The 14,037-nt window shown below is 35.3% G+C and overlaps 1 protein-coding gene across 6 annotated transcripts in view; it reads left to right on the top strand.

Moving 5' to 3' along the window:
- The window catches only part of ZGRF1 (zinc finger GRF-type containing 1), a 91,205-nt gene that overhangs the window by 58,689 nt on the left and 18,479 nt on the right, over positions 1–14,037 (top strand). For 4 of the 6 annotated variants that reach the window (XM_019417902.2, XM_019417939.2, XM_019417921.2 and 1 more), the window contains 6 exons: positions 4,960–5,103; positions 6,864–6,978; positions 9,206–9,465; positions 11,252–11,411; positions 12,678–12,755; positions 13,204–13,351. In XM_019417902.2, the coding sequence (XP_019273447.2) occupies positions 4,960–5,103; positions 6,864–6,978; positions 9,206–9,465; positions 11,252–11,411; positions 12,678–12,755; positions 13,204–13,351 (905 nt within the window). The remainder of the gene's footprint in view (positions 1–4,959; positions 5,104–6,863; positions 6,979–9,205; positions 9,466–11,251; positions 11,412–12,677; positions 12,756–13,203; positions 13,352–14,037) is intronic. The other 2 variants (XM_019417911.2, XM_019417930.2) reach the window with 2 other exon arrangements.

Raw genomic sequence — 14,037 nt, forward strand, 5'->3', positions numbered from 1 at the left:
TTTTGGGACAGAGAGAGACAGAGCATGAACGGGGGAGGGGCAGAGAGAGAGGGAGACACAGAATCGGAAACAGGCTCCAGGCTCCGAGCCATCAGCCCAGAGCCTGACGCGGGGCTCGAACTCACGGACCGCGAGATCGTGACCTGGCTGAAGTCGGACGCTTAACCGACTGCGCCACCCAGGCGCCCCATATTAAGGTTTTCTTAATGACATACTACATGCAAAAATCTTCAGTCCATTTGGAGTTTTTATTTTTTTTTGTACATGGTATGAGATAGGGATCCAATTTCATTTTTTGTCTCTTTAATTAACAGTTTTGCTAGCATAGTAATCATTTTTTTATTAATTAGTCCTGCTTTTCCTCTCTAAATTGAAATGCTATCTCGGTTATAGCCAAGTTCAAAATAATGTTGATCTCTTTCTGGACTTCCTATTTTATACTAGTGTTCAATTTGTATATCCTCATATCCATTCCATACTGTCTAAATTACTGTAGCTCCATCTATGGTATACTTTCTCCCTGCTATTTTACTACTTTTTGAATCTTCTACATTGAGGTTATTTTAATATTTTAATATATTGAGGTTTATATTTTAAATTGCTATTCTTGGTAAAGTGAAACTTTTATTATTGTATAGAGACTCTCTTCATCTGTAATAATACTTTTTTCTTATAATCTAGTTTTTAATATAACTATGAGATTTATTTCGATTAGTATTTGTTTGATGTCTTCTAATATTCTTGTTCCACCTTTGTGTGTTCCTACATTGTCCCTTATAAATAGCAGATGTCTGAATTTTTAAAATTTTTACTTGTGAATGGAATAGGTCCAGTATTTAAATTTATTATAATAATAATAATATGCTTGGGTATGTTTCTACAATTTTATTTTTTTTAATTTTTATTTATTTTAATTTTTATCATTATTATTTTTTTTTAAATTTATATCTAAGTTAGCATATGGTGCAACAATGATTTCAGGAGTAGATTCCTTAATGCCCCTTACCCATTTAGCCCATCCCCTCTCCCACAACTCCTCCAGCAACCCTCTGTTTGTTCTCCATATTTAAGAGTCTCTTATGTTTTGTCTGTCTCCCTGTTTTTATATTATTTTTGCTTCCCTTCCCTTGTGTTCATCTGTTCTGTCTCTTAAAGTTCTCATATGAGTGAAGTAATATATTTGTCTTTCTCTGACTGACTACTTTCGCTTAGCATAATACCCTCCAGTTCCATCCACGTAGTTGCACATGACAAGATTTCATTCTTTTTGGTTGCTGAGTAATACTGCATCCATCAATGGACATTTGTGCTCTTTCCATACTTTGGCTATTGTTGATAGTGCTGATATAAACATGGGGCGCATGTGCCCTTTCGTGTTTCTACAACTTTAAATTATTTCTCTTTATCCCATTTTATCTATGCTCTTTTAAATCATTTCTTGCTTTTTTTTTAAATTGATATTTAAAAGCTTACCCTCCAATAAGATAAGAACTTACAAAACACACCTCTTGTTTCTTCCTGTTTTTTTTTTTTTAAAGAGCTTGTTTCTTCCTCTTGACCTTTTCTTTCACCCTCCCCTTCCCTACATCTTATTGATATTTTCTACAATGGTGCTACTCAAAGTATGGTCTGCAGACTGGTTTTAGTCCAAACACTGTTACTGGTTTCCAAAGAGAGGTGAGGAGCTGCTCCAGGGTGTTATAAACTACCCATATCAATAAGCAGACTAGTTTAGTTGGGTTTTGCTTTGTTTTGTTTGTAGCAAGACTTTCTGAATGAAGGAAGCATTATGTCGATTTGTTAAATTGCATTCTAGCACAGACTTTATGTTGCAGACCTATAACAGAACTATTTAAGATAGGCTACTTTGAATAGCACTAATCCAAACCTATAAATTTTAGGTTAGTATGGATTTATTTTCTATCTTCTTTGAATGTAAGTACTTTTTAAAAGATGACTCAGACTTGTCCAGGGTAATTTAATTACATTTGTTTCATGTATCTCTTTTAGCATCTCCTAAATTTTTCTCTCTTATTAATGTATTTCATCAAAAACTGTTTTGAATGTAGGTCGTTGTATGGTAAACCTTCTAAGCCTTGAATGCTTGAGAATGTTTTTGTTATACATTCATATTTGAATGATAGTTTGCTGCATATAAAATTCTAGGTTATAAGTTCTTTTCACTTAATACTTTTGACCCCCAGAAGCAGCAATTTTATATGTTTTAAGAAAATATTAATATACTTGGTTATCTTCTTACTGTTGAAAAATCTGTTGGCATTCCAATTCTTATTCCTTTGTATGTTATTTGCTCTTTCTGACTGGAAGCTTTAGAATTTTCTCTCTGACTATTATAGTCTTATATTTCCTTGTAATGTGTCTAAATGTGGTTTTTCCTTTTTCTCCTCTTGGGCACACTGTGGGCCTTTTAAATCTATTAAGTCGTCTATTTCCAAACTCATCCAGTATATGCATTAAATAGGTACAGCTTTTTGTATGTCATTCATACTTCCATAAGGTGTTTTTTTAAAAAAAATACTGAAGTCCTTTATCTTTTTTTTTTTTTAATTCTGGGAAATTGATCTCCTTTATCTTCGAATAATCTTCATTTTACTTTTATTTCTCTAAGACTTTTATTATTCCAATGTTAGCACCTCTGACTCACCATTTCTTTTATATTGTCTAGGCTTTTGTCTTCTCTTCCTTCTAGGAAATATCCTTAATATGGTCTTCTAAATTGCTTAGTTATTCCTCAAATGTAGCCTTTCTATGATTTAACACATCAATTATAGCTTTATTTCAACTACCATATTTTTTCAACCTGATATTTTTGTTCATTACCTTTCATTATTTTCTGGTTCTTATTTTGCATTGCAACTGTCTTCTCTTCCTTCTTGTAAAAAATCTCTTTACCAGGCTAAATTTAAATGACTGGTCCATCTGTTCTGGTATTTCTTTTTCTGTAGGACTCTGTAATCCAGTATGTTTTTCTTTTGAAGTCTTTGTCTCCTTAAATGTCTCATTATTTTGGCCCGTGAACTAATTTTCCCCTCGTGGTATCAGCTGTTCTTTCTGGACAATGCATATGAGTGAAGGCTGACCACAGTCTGGTCAGCTCCAATGAGGTCAGGGAGTTGGGTTCAGTCCCAGATCTGCTATTTACTGGCCTTGTGTCTATGGACAGTTTAACTTCTTTGGGCCAGTCTTCCTTCCTCAATAAAATGGTGATAATAATAATACCTACTTGACATTTAAAATATCTATTGACCCAGAACATAATAATAGGTTATTGTGTGGGGGTTGTTTTTTATTTTTATTTTTGGAAGATTTTATTTTTTTAAAGTAGTTTCAGCACCCAACATGGCCTCAGGTTTACAACTCTGAAATTAAGAGTCGCATGCTCCATCAACTGAGCTAGCCAGGCTGCCCTAGGCTATTGCGTTTTATTAAAAAAAAAAAAAAATCCCATAGATACATGATTCTGATCTATTTATCTTACCCTGGTGCCCAGGGAAAATTGTTTAAATATATATTACATAAGTTGGCAAGTAGTTTTCAAAAAATTAGATGTAAAATATAAATGAACTTTTTAAAAAATAGTTTCCTAAACATATTTTCTAAAACAGTAGTTTTATGGGGTATGATAAAAGTCAGTGTAAAAAAAAGGGGGGCAGGTGGTTCTGTGGCTAAATAAATTTGGAGAATACTATGTTAAACAAATAACCTTAATCTAAGATTTTTCAGAATCTTAAACATGCTGGTAATGCATTGGACTTTCCAAGATGGGAATGTAGCCCAGTACACTATCTTTTCTGATGCAGTTGAGACTTGTGGTTTGTCAGTTAATTTTCTTAGTTGGTTAAGGTCAGGGATTATAATAAATAATGCATATGAACCTTAAACATTTTAACTTAAAATATATGAGATAATTTAATGATCTTTTGATGAAGAATCAAGGTTTTTGCTTGGAATATGGGGTTTTTGGTTGGAGATCTTTTGTATCTTGTATAAACTATACCCACAAATATACCACTCAGAGATTTACCATTCTGAATTCTTAAACACGGAGCAGGAACTTGTGAAGCGATCTAAGTAGAGAATGATTTAAATGTTTTCAATTTCTTTTCTAATCTTTTATATTTACTTCACCTATGCTTGAGTCAACAGCAGTGTTTTTGTGTTTTGTGGTTTTCTTAAAGCAAATTGTAATGAATTCTTTCTAAATTATTACTTTAGTTTTCTTAAAACAATTATTTTTCTTCATACTCAAATAATTATATATAATATATAATTATAACTAATCCAGCTGTATAAATAAGTTTTAGAACAAATACAATTGACTCTTTATAAGTGTAAACTCAACTGGTGGTAGAAATGGTGTACAGGTATTGTGGAAAATAGCCTACTAGCTGTGAGTGCTCAATATGCCATGGAGATGGCGTGTTATACAGAAAGAAAGAAGAACATTAATTAATCTACAGCATCAGTTAAGGACAATCCATTAAGAGAACTTGTATTCTATCCACAGATTGCCAACTTTATTTGAGCATGAAAACCATTATATGGCAGAGCCTCTTTTCAGACTAATGTTCTACCTTGGGAAAGTCTAATACAGTTATAAAGTTGTCTTTTTAAAAATGTTTATTTATTTTGAGAGAGAGAGAGAGAGAGAGCAAGAGCGTGAGCAGGGGAGGGGCAGAGAGAGAGGGAGGAAGGGAATCCCAAGCAGGCTTTGAGCTGTCAGTGCAGAGCCCGTCATGGGGCACATTCTCATGAACCTGGGGCTCGATCTCACGAACTGAGCCAAGATCAAGAGTCAGACGCTTAACTGACCACCACCCAGGTGTGCTTCAATTTTGTTTTTTTGAGAAATAACATAGGACTAAACATGTAAGAAGTCCAAAGTAATTTTAAATTGAGCATAGTTCTAAGTTCTTTAAAAATTGTTTGTCTTCTCAGATGATCTTTGGGTGGTTTCAAAAACCCTAGACTTTGAATTGGATACTTTTATTGCATGTAGTGCTTTCTTTGGACCATCATCTACCAATGAGGTGGAGCTACTACCTTTGCAAGGTTATTTCCCCTCTAACTGGCCCACTAACAGTAAGTATTGCCATGCTTATATTAATTTATATTAAAAGAAGAATGATAGACATAAGATGCATTGTGAGCAAGGATGCTAACTTTGTTTGGGGTTATTTGATTAAAGCCAACGAAAAGCATCCACCTCTACTTCCTATTATTGTGTATAATGTGTTCCTGAAAAATGTGTATAAAAGTCGAATATATAAATATTTGTGCAGTTCAAGTCTCAGAGGGATAACAATATAAAATTTTGAATCCTCACTTAATTTGTTAAAGTTGATCTTTATACAGAATATACCTGATTTTTAAAAATATAAACATTAAACATATAAATAAGTATTTTCTCAAATAATTTCTTACAGCAAGTTTTGATTCTCTTGGTTTTTGATTTCTTTTGGTTTATTATTCTAATAGGGTACATTTAGTAAATAAATCGTTTATTTTATATTGAGAAGGTCTTTAGAGATTTTGTAGGCAACTGAAGAGGAGGGTATGATTTTTATTTTGAGGGTATTTTATCATCTGTCTTGAGAAATTTTCAATAAGCTACTAGGCTACCAGCCTTATTACTATTTTAATAAAGGAAATTTTAGTAAGCTGAATCCCTATTCAGTTCTAAGAATCTGTAGATATCTCTATACATCTTGATCTCTGAAATAATTCCTGATGGTCGAATTTGGTCTATAACTAATTAAAGACAACATTTAATGATTCATTTAAGTACTTCATATACATTTCTAACTTTTGAATTTTTTCTTCAAGAACAAAATAAATCTAGTCAACTAGCTTGAGTCCATTAAGAGCCTGCCTAGGGGCGCCTGGGTGGCTCAGTCGGTTAAGCGGCCGACTTCTGCTCAGGTCATGATCTCGCGGTCCGTGAGTTTGAGCCCCGCGTCGGGCTCTGTGCTGACCACTCAGAGCCTGGAGCCTGTTTCAGATTCTGTGTCTCCCTCTCTCTGACCCTCCCCTGTTCATGCTCTGTCTCTCCCTGTCTCAAAAATAAAATAAAACGTTAAAAAAAAAAAATTTAAAGAGCCTGCCTAATTAAGTAAACATTTGTTACTTAATTTGTCACTTTCATATGTGTATTTTTTAAATTTTTATTTATTTTTTGAGAGAGAGAAAGCACGCGCACACGCATGCGTGCGAGTGGGGGAGGGGCAGAGAGAGAGAGAGAGAGACACAGAATCTGAAGCAGACTCCAGGCTCTGAGCTGTCGGCACAGAACCTGACGTGGGGTTTGAACCCACAAGCTGTGAGATCATGACCTGAGCCAAAGTCAGATGCTTAACTGACTGGGCCACCAGGCGCCCCCCATATGTGTATTTTAATATTTGCTACCGTTGTTTCCCCAGCAGTATCAGCATTCTAACTTTCTGCTTTCCATATATTTCTATAATAGTTGAAGAATGAAAGAAAATGTTCCAAAGTTACACAAATACTATACAGCACAAGGTGGTATGCTGATTAGTTGGAACTGTCAAGGAGGGTCACCATGCACTAACTCAAAACAGTAGTTATTGCTTATTAGGTGATATATAGAAGTCCGAGTTTGATTTAAGTTATGCAATTTATGGATACCTGTAGAAAAAGTATGAATAAGTAGATGGTATAGTAGTTTAATGGGTAGAAGTACCTCCCCATGTACTTAAGGGTTTATTTTATGTCATGTGATTAATGCTGTAGCTGAGCTCTGAGTTGTATCAAACGTTTTAAATAGTTCCTTTATGATCCATTTTATTTTCATTAAATGTTCAGTTTCTGCGTTCTCTCTACAGTAGTGGTCCATGCATTGTTGGTTTGTAATGCTAGCACAGAGCTGACCACTTTGAAAAACATTCAGGACTACTTTAACCCAGCTACTCTACCTCTAACACCGTACCTGTTAACAATGTAAGTGATTATTTACCAGCGGTCATTGGTGTTCAAAAATGGTGACTAACTGTGAATATGAAAATGCGTTCAAAGTACATTACATACATTTTTGCCAAAAATATTTTAATTATCTTTCAGAGACCATGAGGTTACTGTCTGTCAGTAGTTAAAAGGATGTTAGTGTAAATTTTTGCCTTCTTCAAGGAATGATATTTTAGGGAGATTCTGAGTGTTGATTTTTTATTCATTTCTGTTTTTATGCCACAAATTATTTAACATGTAAAAGAATTCTTTTAGTGGGAATGCAAACTGGTGCAGCCACTTTAGAAAACAGTATGGAGGTTCCACAAAAAATTAAAATTAGAACTACTCTGTGACCCAGCAATTGCCCTACAAGGTGTTTATCCATAGGATACAGGAGTGCTGTTTCAAAGGGGCACATGCACCCCAGTGTTTATAGCAGCTGTATTGACAGTAGCCAAAATATGGAAAGAGCCCAAATGTCCATCAACTGACGAATGGATAAAGAAGATGTGGTATGTGTGTATACACACACACACACACACACACACACACACACACACTGGAGTATTACTTGGCAATGAAAAAGAACAGAATCTTGTCATTTGCAGCGTGGGTGGAACTAGAAGGTATTATGCTAAGTGAAATTAGAGAAAGACAAATACTGTATGACTTCACTCAAAAGTGGAATTTAAGATCCAAAACAGATGAACATAAGGGAAGGGAAGCAAAAATAATATAAAAACAGGGAAGGGGGCAAAACATAAGAGACTCTTAAATACAGAGAACAGGGGCACCTGGGTGGCTCAGTTGGTTAAGCGTCCAACTTCATCTCAGGTCATGATATCACAGCTCGAAAGTTCAAGTCCCGTGTCAGGTTCTGTGCTGACAGCTCAGAGCCTGGAGCCTGGTTGGGATTCTGTGTCTCCCTCTCTAACTGCCCTTCTGCCGCTCATCCTCTGTCTCCCAAAAGTGAATAAACATTAAAAAAAAATTTTTCTTTTAAATACAGAGAACAAGCTAAGGGTTGCTGGCAGGGTGTTGGGTCGGGGGATAGACTAAATGGGCAAGAGGCATTGAAGAGGGCACTTGTTGGGATGAGCACTGGGTGTTATATGTAGATAATGAATCACTGGATTCTACTCCTGAAATCATTATTTTACTATATGCTCACTAACTTGGATGTAAATTAAAAAGATAAACTAAACTAAAATAAAAAAGAATCCTTTTTATAGGTTGAATTCAGTATGTACATTGATACTATTTTTTTTTATGTTTATTTTGAGGGAGAGGGAGCGTGCATGCACGGGCAAGGGAGGGGCAGAAACAGAGAGAGAGAGAGAGAGAGAGAGAGAGAGAGAGAATCCCAAGCAGACTCCATGCTGTCAGCGCAGAGCCCTGCGTGGGGCTGGATCTCATGAACTGTGAGATCATGTCCTGAGCCGAAATCAAGGGTTGGACATTTAACCGACTGAGCCACCCAGGCGCCCTGTACTCGCTTTATTCTTGACATAAACTTAATTTCTCGAGTTTTAAAATACCCGCTTTTAAAATATTGGAAGTGATATTCTATTAAATTCACTACAATGGTAGAAAAAGTCTAGTTTCTGATTTGGAATGTTATCTGTCTTGTGGTGTTTCCTTTCTCTCAGTATAATGAAGTTCTAGGTAAAAAATAAAAATCCTTATGATCCCATTATGTTATTATCTATCTTTGTTATTTAATCTTTGAAATGAATTGATCCTTTATAAAAATAGAAATAAAACCAGTTTATTTATTATAGTTTTACTGAAATAGAGGCTGTATTAATTACCTAAGACAGCCTTGTATAATGGAACATGGGCTTTAAAGTCAGTACACCACTTATTATCTGTGTGCTTTTTGGGAAAAAAATTTAATATTTCTGTCTCTTATTTGGGCTAATTAACTACTTCTTAGTGTTGTTTTTAAGATCACATCAAATAATATGTAAAATGCTTAGCATAGTGCTGGCACATAGTTGGTACTCAAAATAGCATTAAAATGTTAGTTTTCTTCTCCTCTACCCTCCTTCAAAATGGGGTATATATATCCATTTGTGCCCTTAAAAAAATGTTCTCTATGATGCTTATGAATTATTTTATTAATAGGTTTTACTCACTATTATTAATAGTGTTTACTCACTATTTCAAAAACCCCTCATTTTCCTTTGATTTTTTTTTTTTTTTGCTGCCTTTTTACTAGGTCTTCGTCAACTGTAGTTAGCAACAAGAGAGTCAGTAAGAGAAAATTTATCCCACCAGCCTTCTCAAGTATCAATACAAAATTTGAACTTCTCAGCCTAGAAGCAACATTGCAGTTAGCTAGTCAATTAATTCAGGCACACAAGTTAAATGAGGATCAAGCTACAGCCTTAATTCAGATAGCTCAAATGATGGCATCGCACGAAAATGCTGAAGTGAAGGAACTGCAAACACATACCCTCCCTATCACGATCATACATGGTAAGAAGCAAGAAAGAAAGCAGTTCTAATAAATATACGGTTATATGCACTTTTGTAACTCTGCTTGTAATTTCTTAATCACAGAAGATTCTAGAATGACTCTACATAGATTATTTTGAGTCTGAACCTACTTTAGTAAACTATTAGATGAGAGCAGAACTAACCATCCTGAAAGGGAGAATAGGCAGTGTATCTAATGAATGAGTAGCATTATATACTCATTATTCACAGTATCCAGACTTGATCTAGATATCTACGTGTTGCACTATCAGAGTGAACTTCAAGCCTGAGCAACAAAGCCTTTTGTTAATTCCTAGTGAGCTCACACTTTCATCCTCCCCCAGCAGCTATTCCAAATCTTTAATCTCTCCTGGCCCTTGCCCTACTCCCTCTAAAATTGATTCTGCCTTTAAAACAGGAAACAGAGTTTATAACAGAAATTCCTCTCAATAGCCTGCTCTCCCCCATTTTACCTAAGTTTGAACCTATTTTTACCTTTCTTGGTTCTGTCCCAGTAAAGGAGCTTTACTTCCCCCTCTTCAGAGCTAATAATTCTATCTGGATTCTGTCACCTTTTTAGCTCATTTCCTCAAACATCCACTCCAAAGCTATTTTGTGCTATTTTGAGGATTTATATCACATTCACCCTGTTGACCAAGCTAGATACCTGGGACTCATCCTCAATTATTCTTTCTCCTTAGATGAAGTGACTCTCTTAATCTTCCTCCTCCTCTCTGTTTATCTCCCCCCATCAGATTAGTCACTGAGATGTTTCACTTCTGGTTTCTACCTTTCTTTCCTATAAGTTTTCTCCTCTCCAGGTTACTTGGGTCCCCTCCATCCAAGCCTTCACTGTACCTCCTATATAGCCTGGTGGTGAAAAGGTAGGCTCTGGAGCTGGAATCCTGGATTTGTATCCTGGCGCTCTCATGTGTTAGCTGCATGACCTTAGCAGGTTACTTATCTCAGCTTTAATTTCCTACTCTGTAACATAAGTTGATAACAGCATCTTTCTCTTAGGGTTGTAGGACCATATGAGTGAACGCTGGTAAAGGGCGTAGAACAGTGTCTGACACGTGGGAGGCACTGAGGAAAGTTAGCATGTGTTATTGTTATGGTTATCTCACACCCCTTTCTAATTGCTCCACCTTTAGTTTTATCTTTCTTAATATTTTCACTCAAGTAGTTTTTACAAAATACAGTCTGCCTAAGTCAATTCTATTGCTTAAAATCCTTCAGTGACTTTCCCTGGTCTGAAAGACAAAATTTAAACTTTTTAGCCACACCAAGCAGAATTCTCGTGATTTATCCTCTTGCCTACTTTGTCGGCCTTGTCTCTTACCTATTTTGCTATAGGCTGTATAGAAATAGTTAACATCTGCATACTTTGCCATGCCTTTGCCTGGAATGACCCTTTCTTTAAGCAGTCTGGATATATTATGCTGGAAGACTTAGTTCTGCTACTTATTTTTAGGAAGCATTCCCATCTTTACCAAAGCAGAGAGGAATGTTCTTTCTTTGATACAATAACAGTGTTGCTTATCATATTATTTTATCATTGTTCCTTCACTTTGTTTTCCTGCATAGATTCATTAAATGTGGAGGCCTCTGGTTATCTATTTATCCCTTGTGCAAAGCACATAGTAGTCACTCAGTGAATGTTTTTTGAATAAATTAATTAAGTGAAAGGGAGAGGGAAGCAGATGGATGAAATATTTCTTATACTTTCAAAAATTTATTTATGACATTGCCTTTATTCTATTTCCCCTTCCTTCAAAATAATTAGGTGTTTTTGGAGCAGGAAAGAGTTATTTGCTGTCAGTGGTGATTTTGTTTTTTGTACAGCTATTTGAAAAGAGTGAAGTTCCTACAGTTGGAAATGCAAGACCATGGAAACTTCTCATTTCTTCTTCCACTAATGTAGCTGTGGACAGAGTACTTCTTGGGTAGGTATGACTAGTGTATTGAAGTGTCTAATATTTTATTTTATTTTTTTTTACAGGTTTTATTTATTTAAGTAATCTCTACAACCAACGTGGAGCTCAAACTCCCAACGTGGGGCTCAAACTCATGACTCTGAGATCTAGAGTTGCACACTCCTCCACTTGAGCCAGCCACGTGCCCCTAATTAACCAATTTTTGATCCGTTAATTTTTTCCATATTTTTGCCATTATAAATAATATTGTGACAAAATCCTTAAATATAAATCCTTATCTCCATTTCTGATTCTTTCCTTAGGAAACAGTCCCAGGTCTAGAATAAAAGATATCAACCTTTTTTTCTTACTAAGTAAGCTCTGTGGCCAACGTGCCCAATGTTAGCTTAAACTCTCAACCCCGAGATAAAGAGTTGCATTCTTACCAACTGAGCCAGCCAGATGCCCCAAGATATAAACATTAAAAAAATTTTTTTATGTTTGTTTGTTTATTATAAGTTTATGTATTTGTTTTGAGAGAGAGAGAGAGGTAGAGAGAGAGAATCCCAAGCAAGCTCCACTCTGGCAGTGCAGAGACTGACGTGGGGCTTGAACCTGTAAGCTGTGAGATCATAACTTGAGCCACAATCAAGAGTCAGAGGCTTAACTGACTGAACCACCCAGGCGCCCCAAGATACAAACATTTTTAAGCTCCCTAATATATTTTGCAAAATTGTCCTTCAGAAAGGGAGTGATGTATATATACAAATGATCATAGCCTTTAGAGGTAGACAGACTTGCCTAGGTTGAATCATGGCTGACTCCACTTTTTAGCTATGTGGCCTCAGCAAAATACCTCACTTTTTTTTTGGAGTCCTCATCTCTAAGATGAGATACTGTCGTGCAGAACTGTAATGAATATTAAATGAGATAATGTATGTAAAGATAAAGTATTTATTCCTAATAAATCCTGATGCTAAGTATATGGTAGCTATTGTTTTCCATATTATTATGTTGTTAGAGACAATTTTATATGTGATAAATACTAACATCAATATTTTATAAACATTTAATGAACCCTCAGTTGAATTTAAAAATTCTCTATAAAACGCCTTATATAAAAAAGACTTTTAGCTACATTGCATTTACTCTGAGTTTGGACATTTCAGATTGACTTCTATAACTATAAGATACACTATTACACAAAATTAATTTTAGTAACATAAATATTATATGAAACTTTGCTTTATATTCTTCTAAATAATCGGAATCTATTTTACTTTGTTTTCTTTAAAGGCTTCTCAGTCTTGGATTTGAAAAGTTCGTCAGAGTTGGGAGTGTTAGGAAGATTGCCAAACCAATTTTACCTTATAGGTGAGAACACTGAATTCCAGAAGTCACAGAGTGCTCAGAGAAGTACAATATTTTTTTTCAGTTTATTTATTTATTTTTGAGAGAGAGTGCACCCACGTACACACAAGCGGGGGAGGGGCAGAGAGAGATTGGGATAAAGAAAATCCCAAGCAGACTCCACACTCAATGTGGAGCCCAGCACTGGGACTTGATCCCAACACTTTGAAATCATGACCTGAGCCGAAACCCAGAGTCTGTTGCTCAACTGACTGAGCCACGCAGGCGCCCCAAGAAGTATAATAATTTTATATAACTCTTACCTTAAATTTGGTTTTTGAAGAAGAATGGAAAAAGATTTATCTTTTTTTTTCTTTTTTATCTTTTTTAACTTAGAAAATCTGTATTTTATATTTTTATAATGTGAAAATGGGACAAAGAGGGATATTGTTTTATGTAATACTTTTTTTAGTTTGCATGCTAGCTCAGAAAATGAAAATGAGCAACTAAAAGAACTGAATGCACTAATGAAAGAAGACTTGACTCCTCTGGAAAAGATCTATGTCAGAAAAAGTATTGAGCAGCATAAATTGGGGACCAATAAAACCCTGCTGAAGCAGGTAAGTTTGTTTCTTCATCTATACGTACTATTCAGATTTCTTTTTCTTGTTGACGGAGAATATTTCCTTTAAATAAAACAAATGACTGTGATAGTTTAGATTCAAATAAGGTGTGTGTATGTCCATTTGGTGTGTGTTTTATCCTATCGGAAAACATTCTTCAAATTTGTGAACAGATCCAGCTTACCATGACTGAGTTATCTTTTCTCCTTTTCTGTATTTGCGTGTGTGTATTTAAAATATTTATTCATTATTTATTTATAATTTTGAGACAGAAAGAGCACATGTAGGGGAGGGGCAGAGAGAGATGGGGAGAGAGAGGATCCCAAACAGGCCCCGCACTGTCAGCACCGAGCCCAACGCAGGATTTGAACGTATGAAACTGTAAGATCATGACCTGAGCCGAAATCAAGAGTCAGACTCAACCAACCTAGCCACCCAGGTGCCCCTATTTGTATATCTTTTTATAAGCTTAAAGAGGAAAGAGAAAAGGTTTTTATTATTAATGCATTATTTTATAATTTTTATATAAGTTATATATAAGTATATTATTTATAATAATTATTTATTATTGAGAAAAACCTCCCCTTAAAGAGGAAACAGAAGATAGTTTTCTTGGCAAGTTAAGTGAAACTTGATATTTTTCTAGGTGAAATTGGAGAGAAGGTCTGACCTGGGCAAAATAT

The sequence above is a fragment of the Panthera pardus genome, unplaced genomic scaffold (assembly GCF_024362965.1).
Source record: "Panthera pardus isolate Hobbes unplaced genomic scaffold, ASM2436296v1 HiC_scaffold_13, whole genome shotgun sequence".
Lineage (NCBI taxonomy): Eukaryota > Metazoa > Chordata > Mammalia > Carnivora > Felidae > Panthera > Panthera pardus.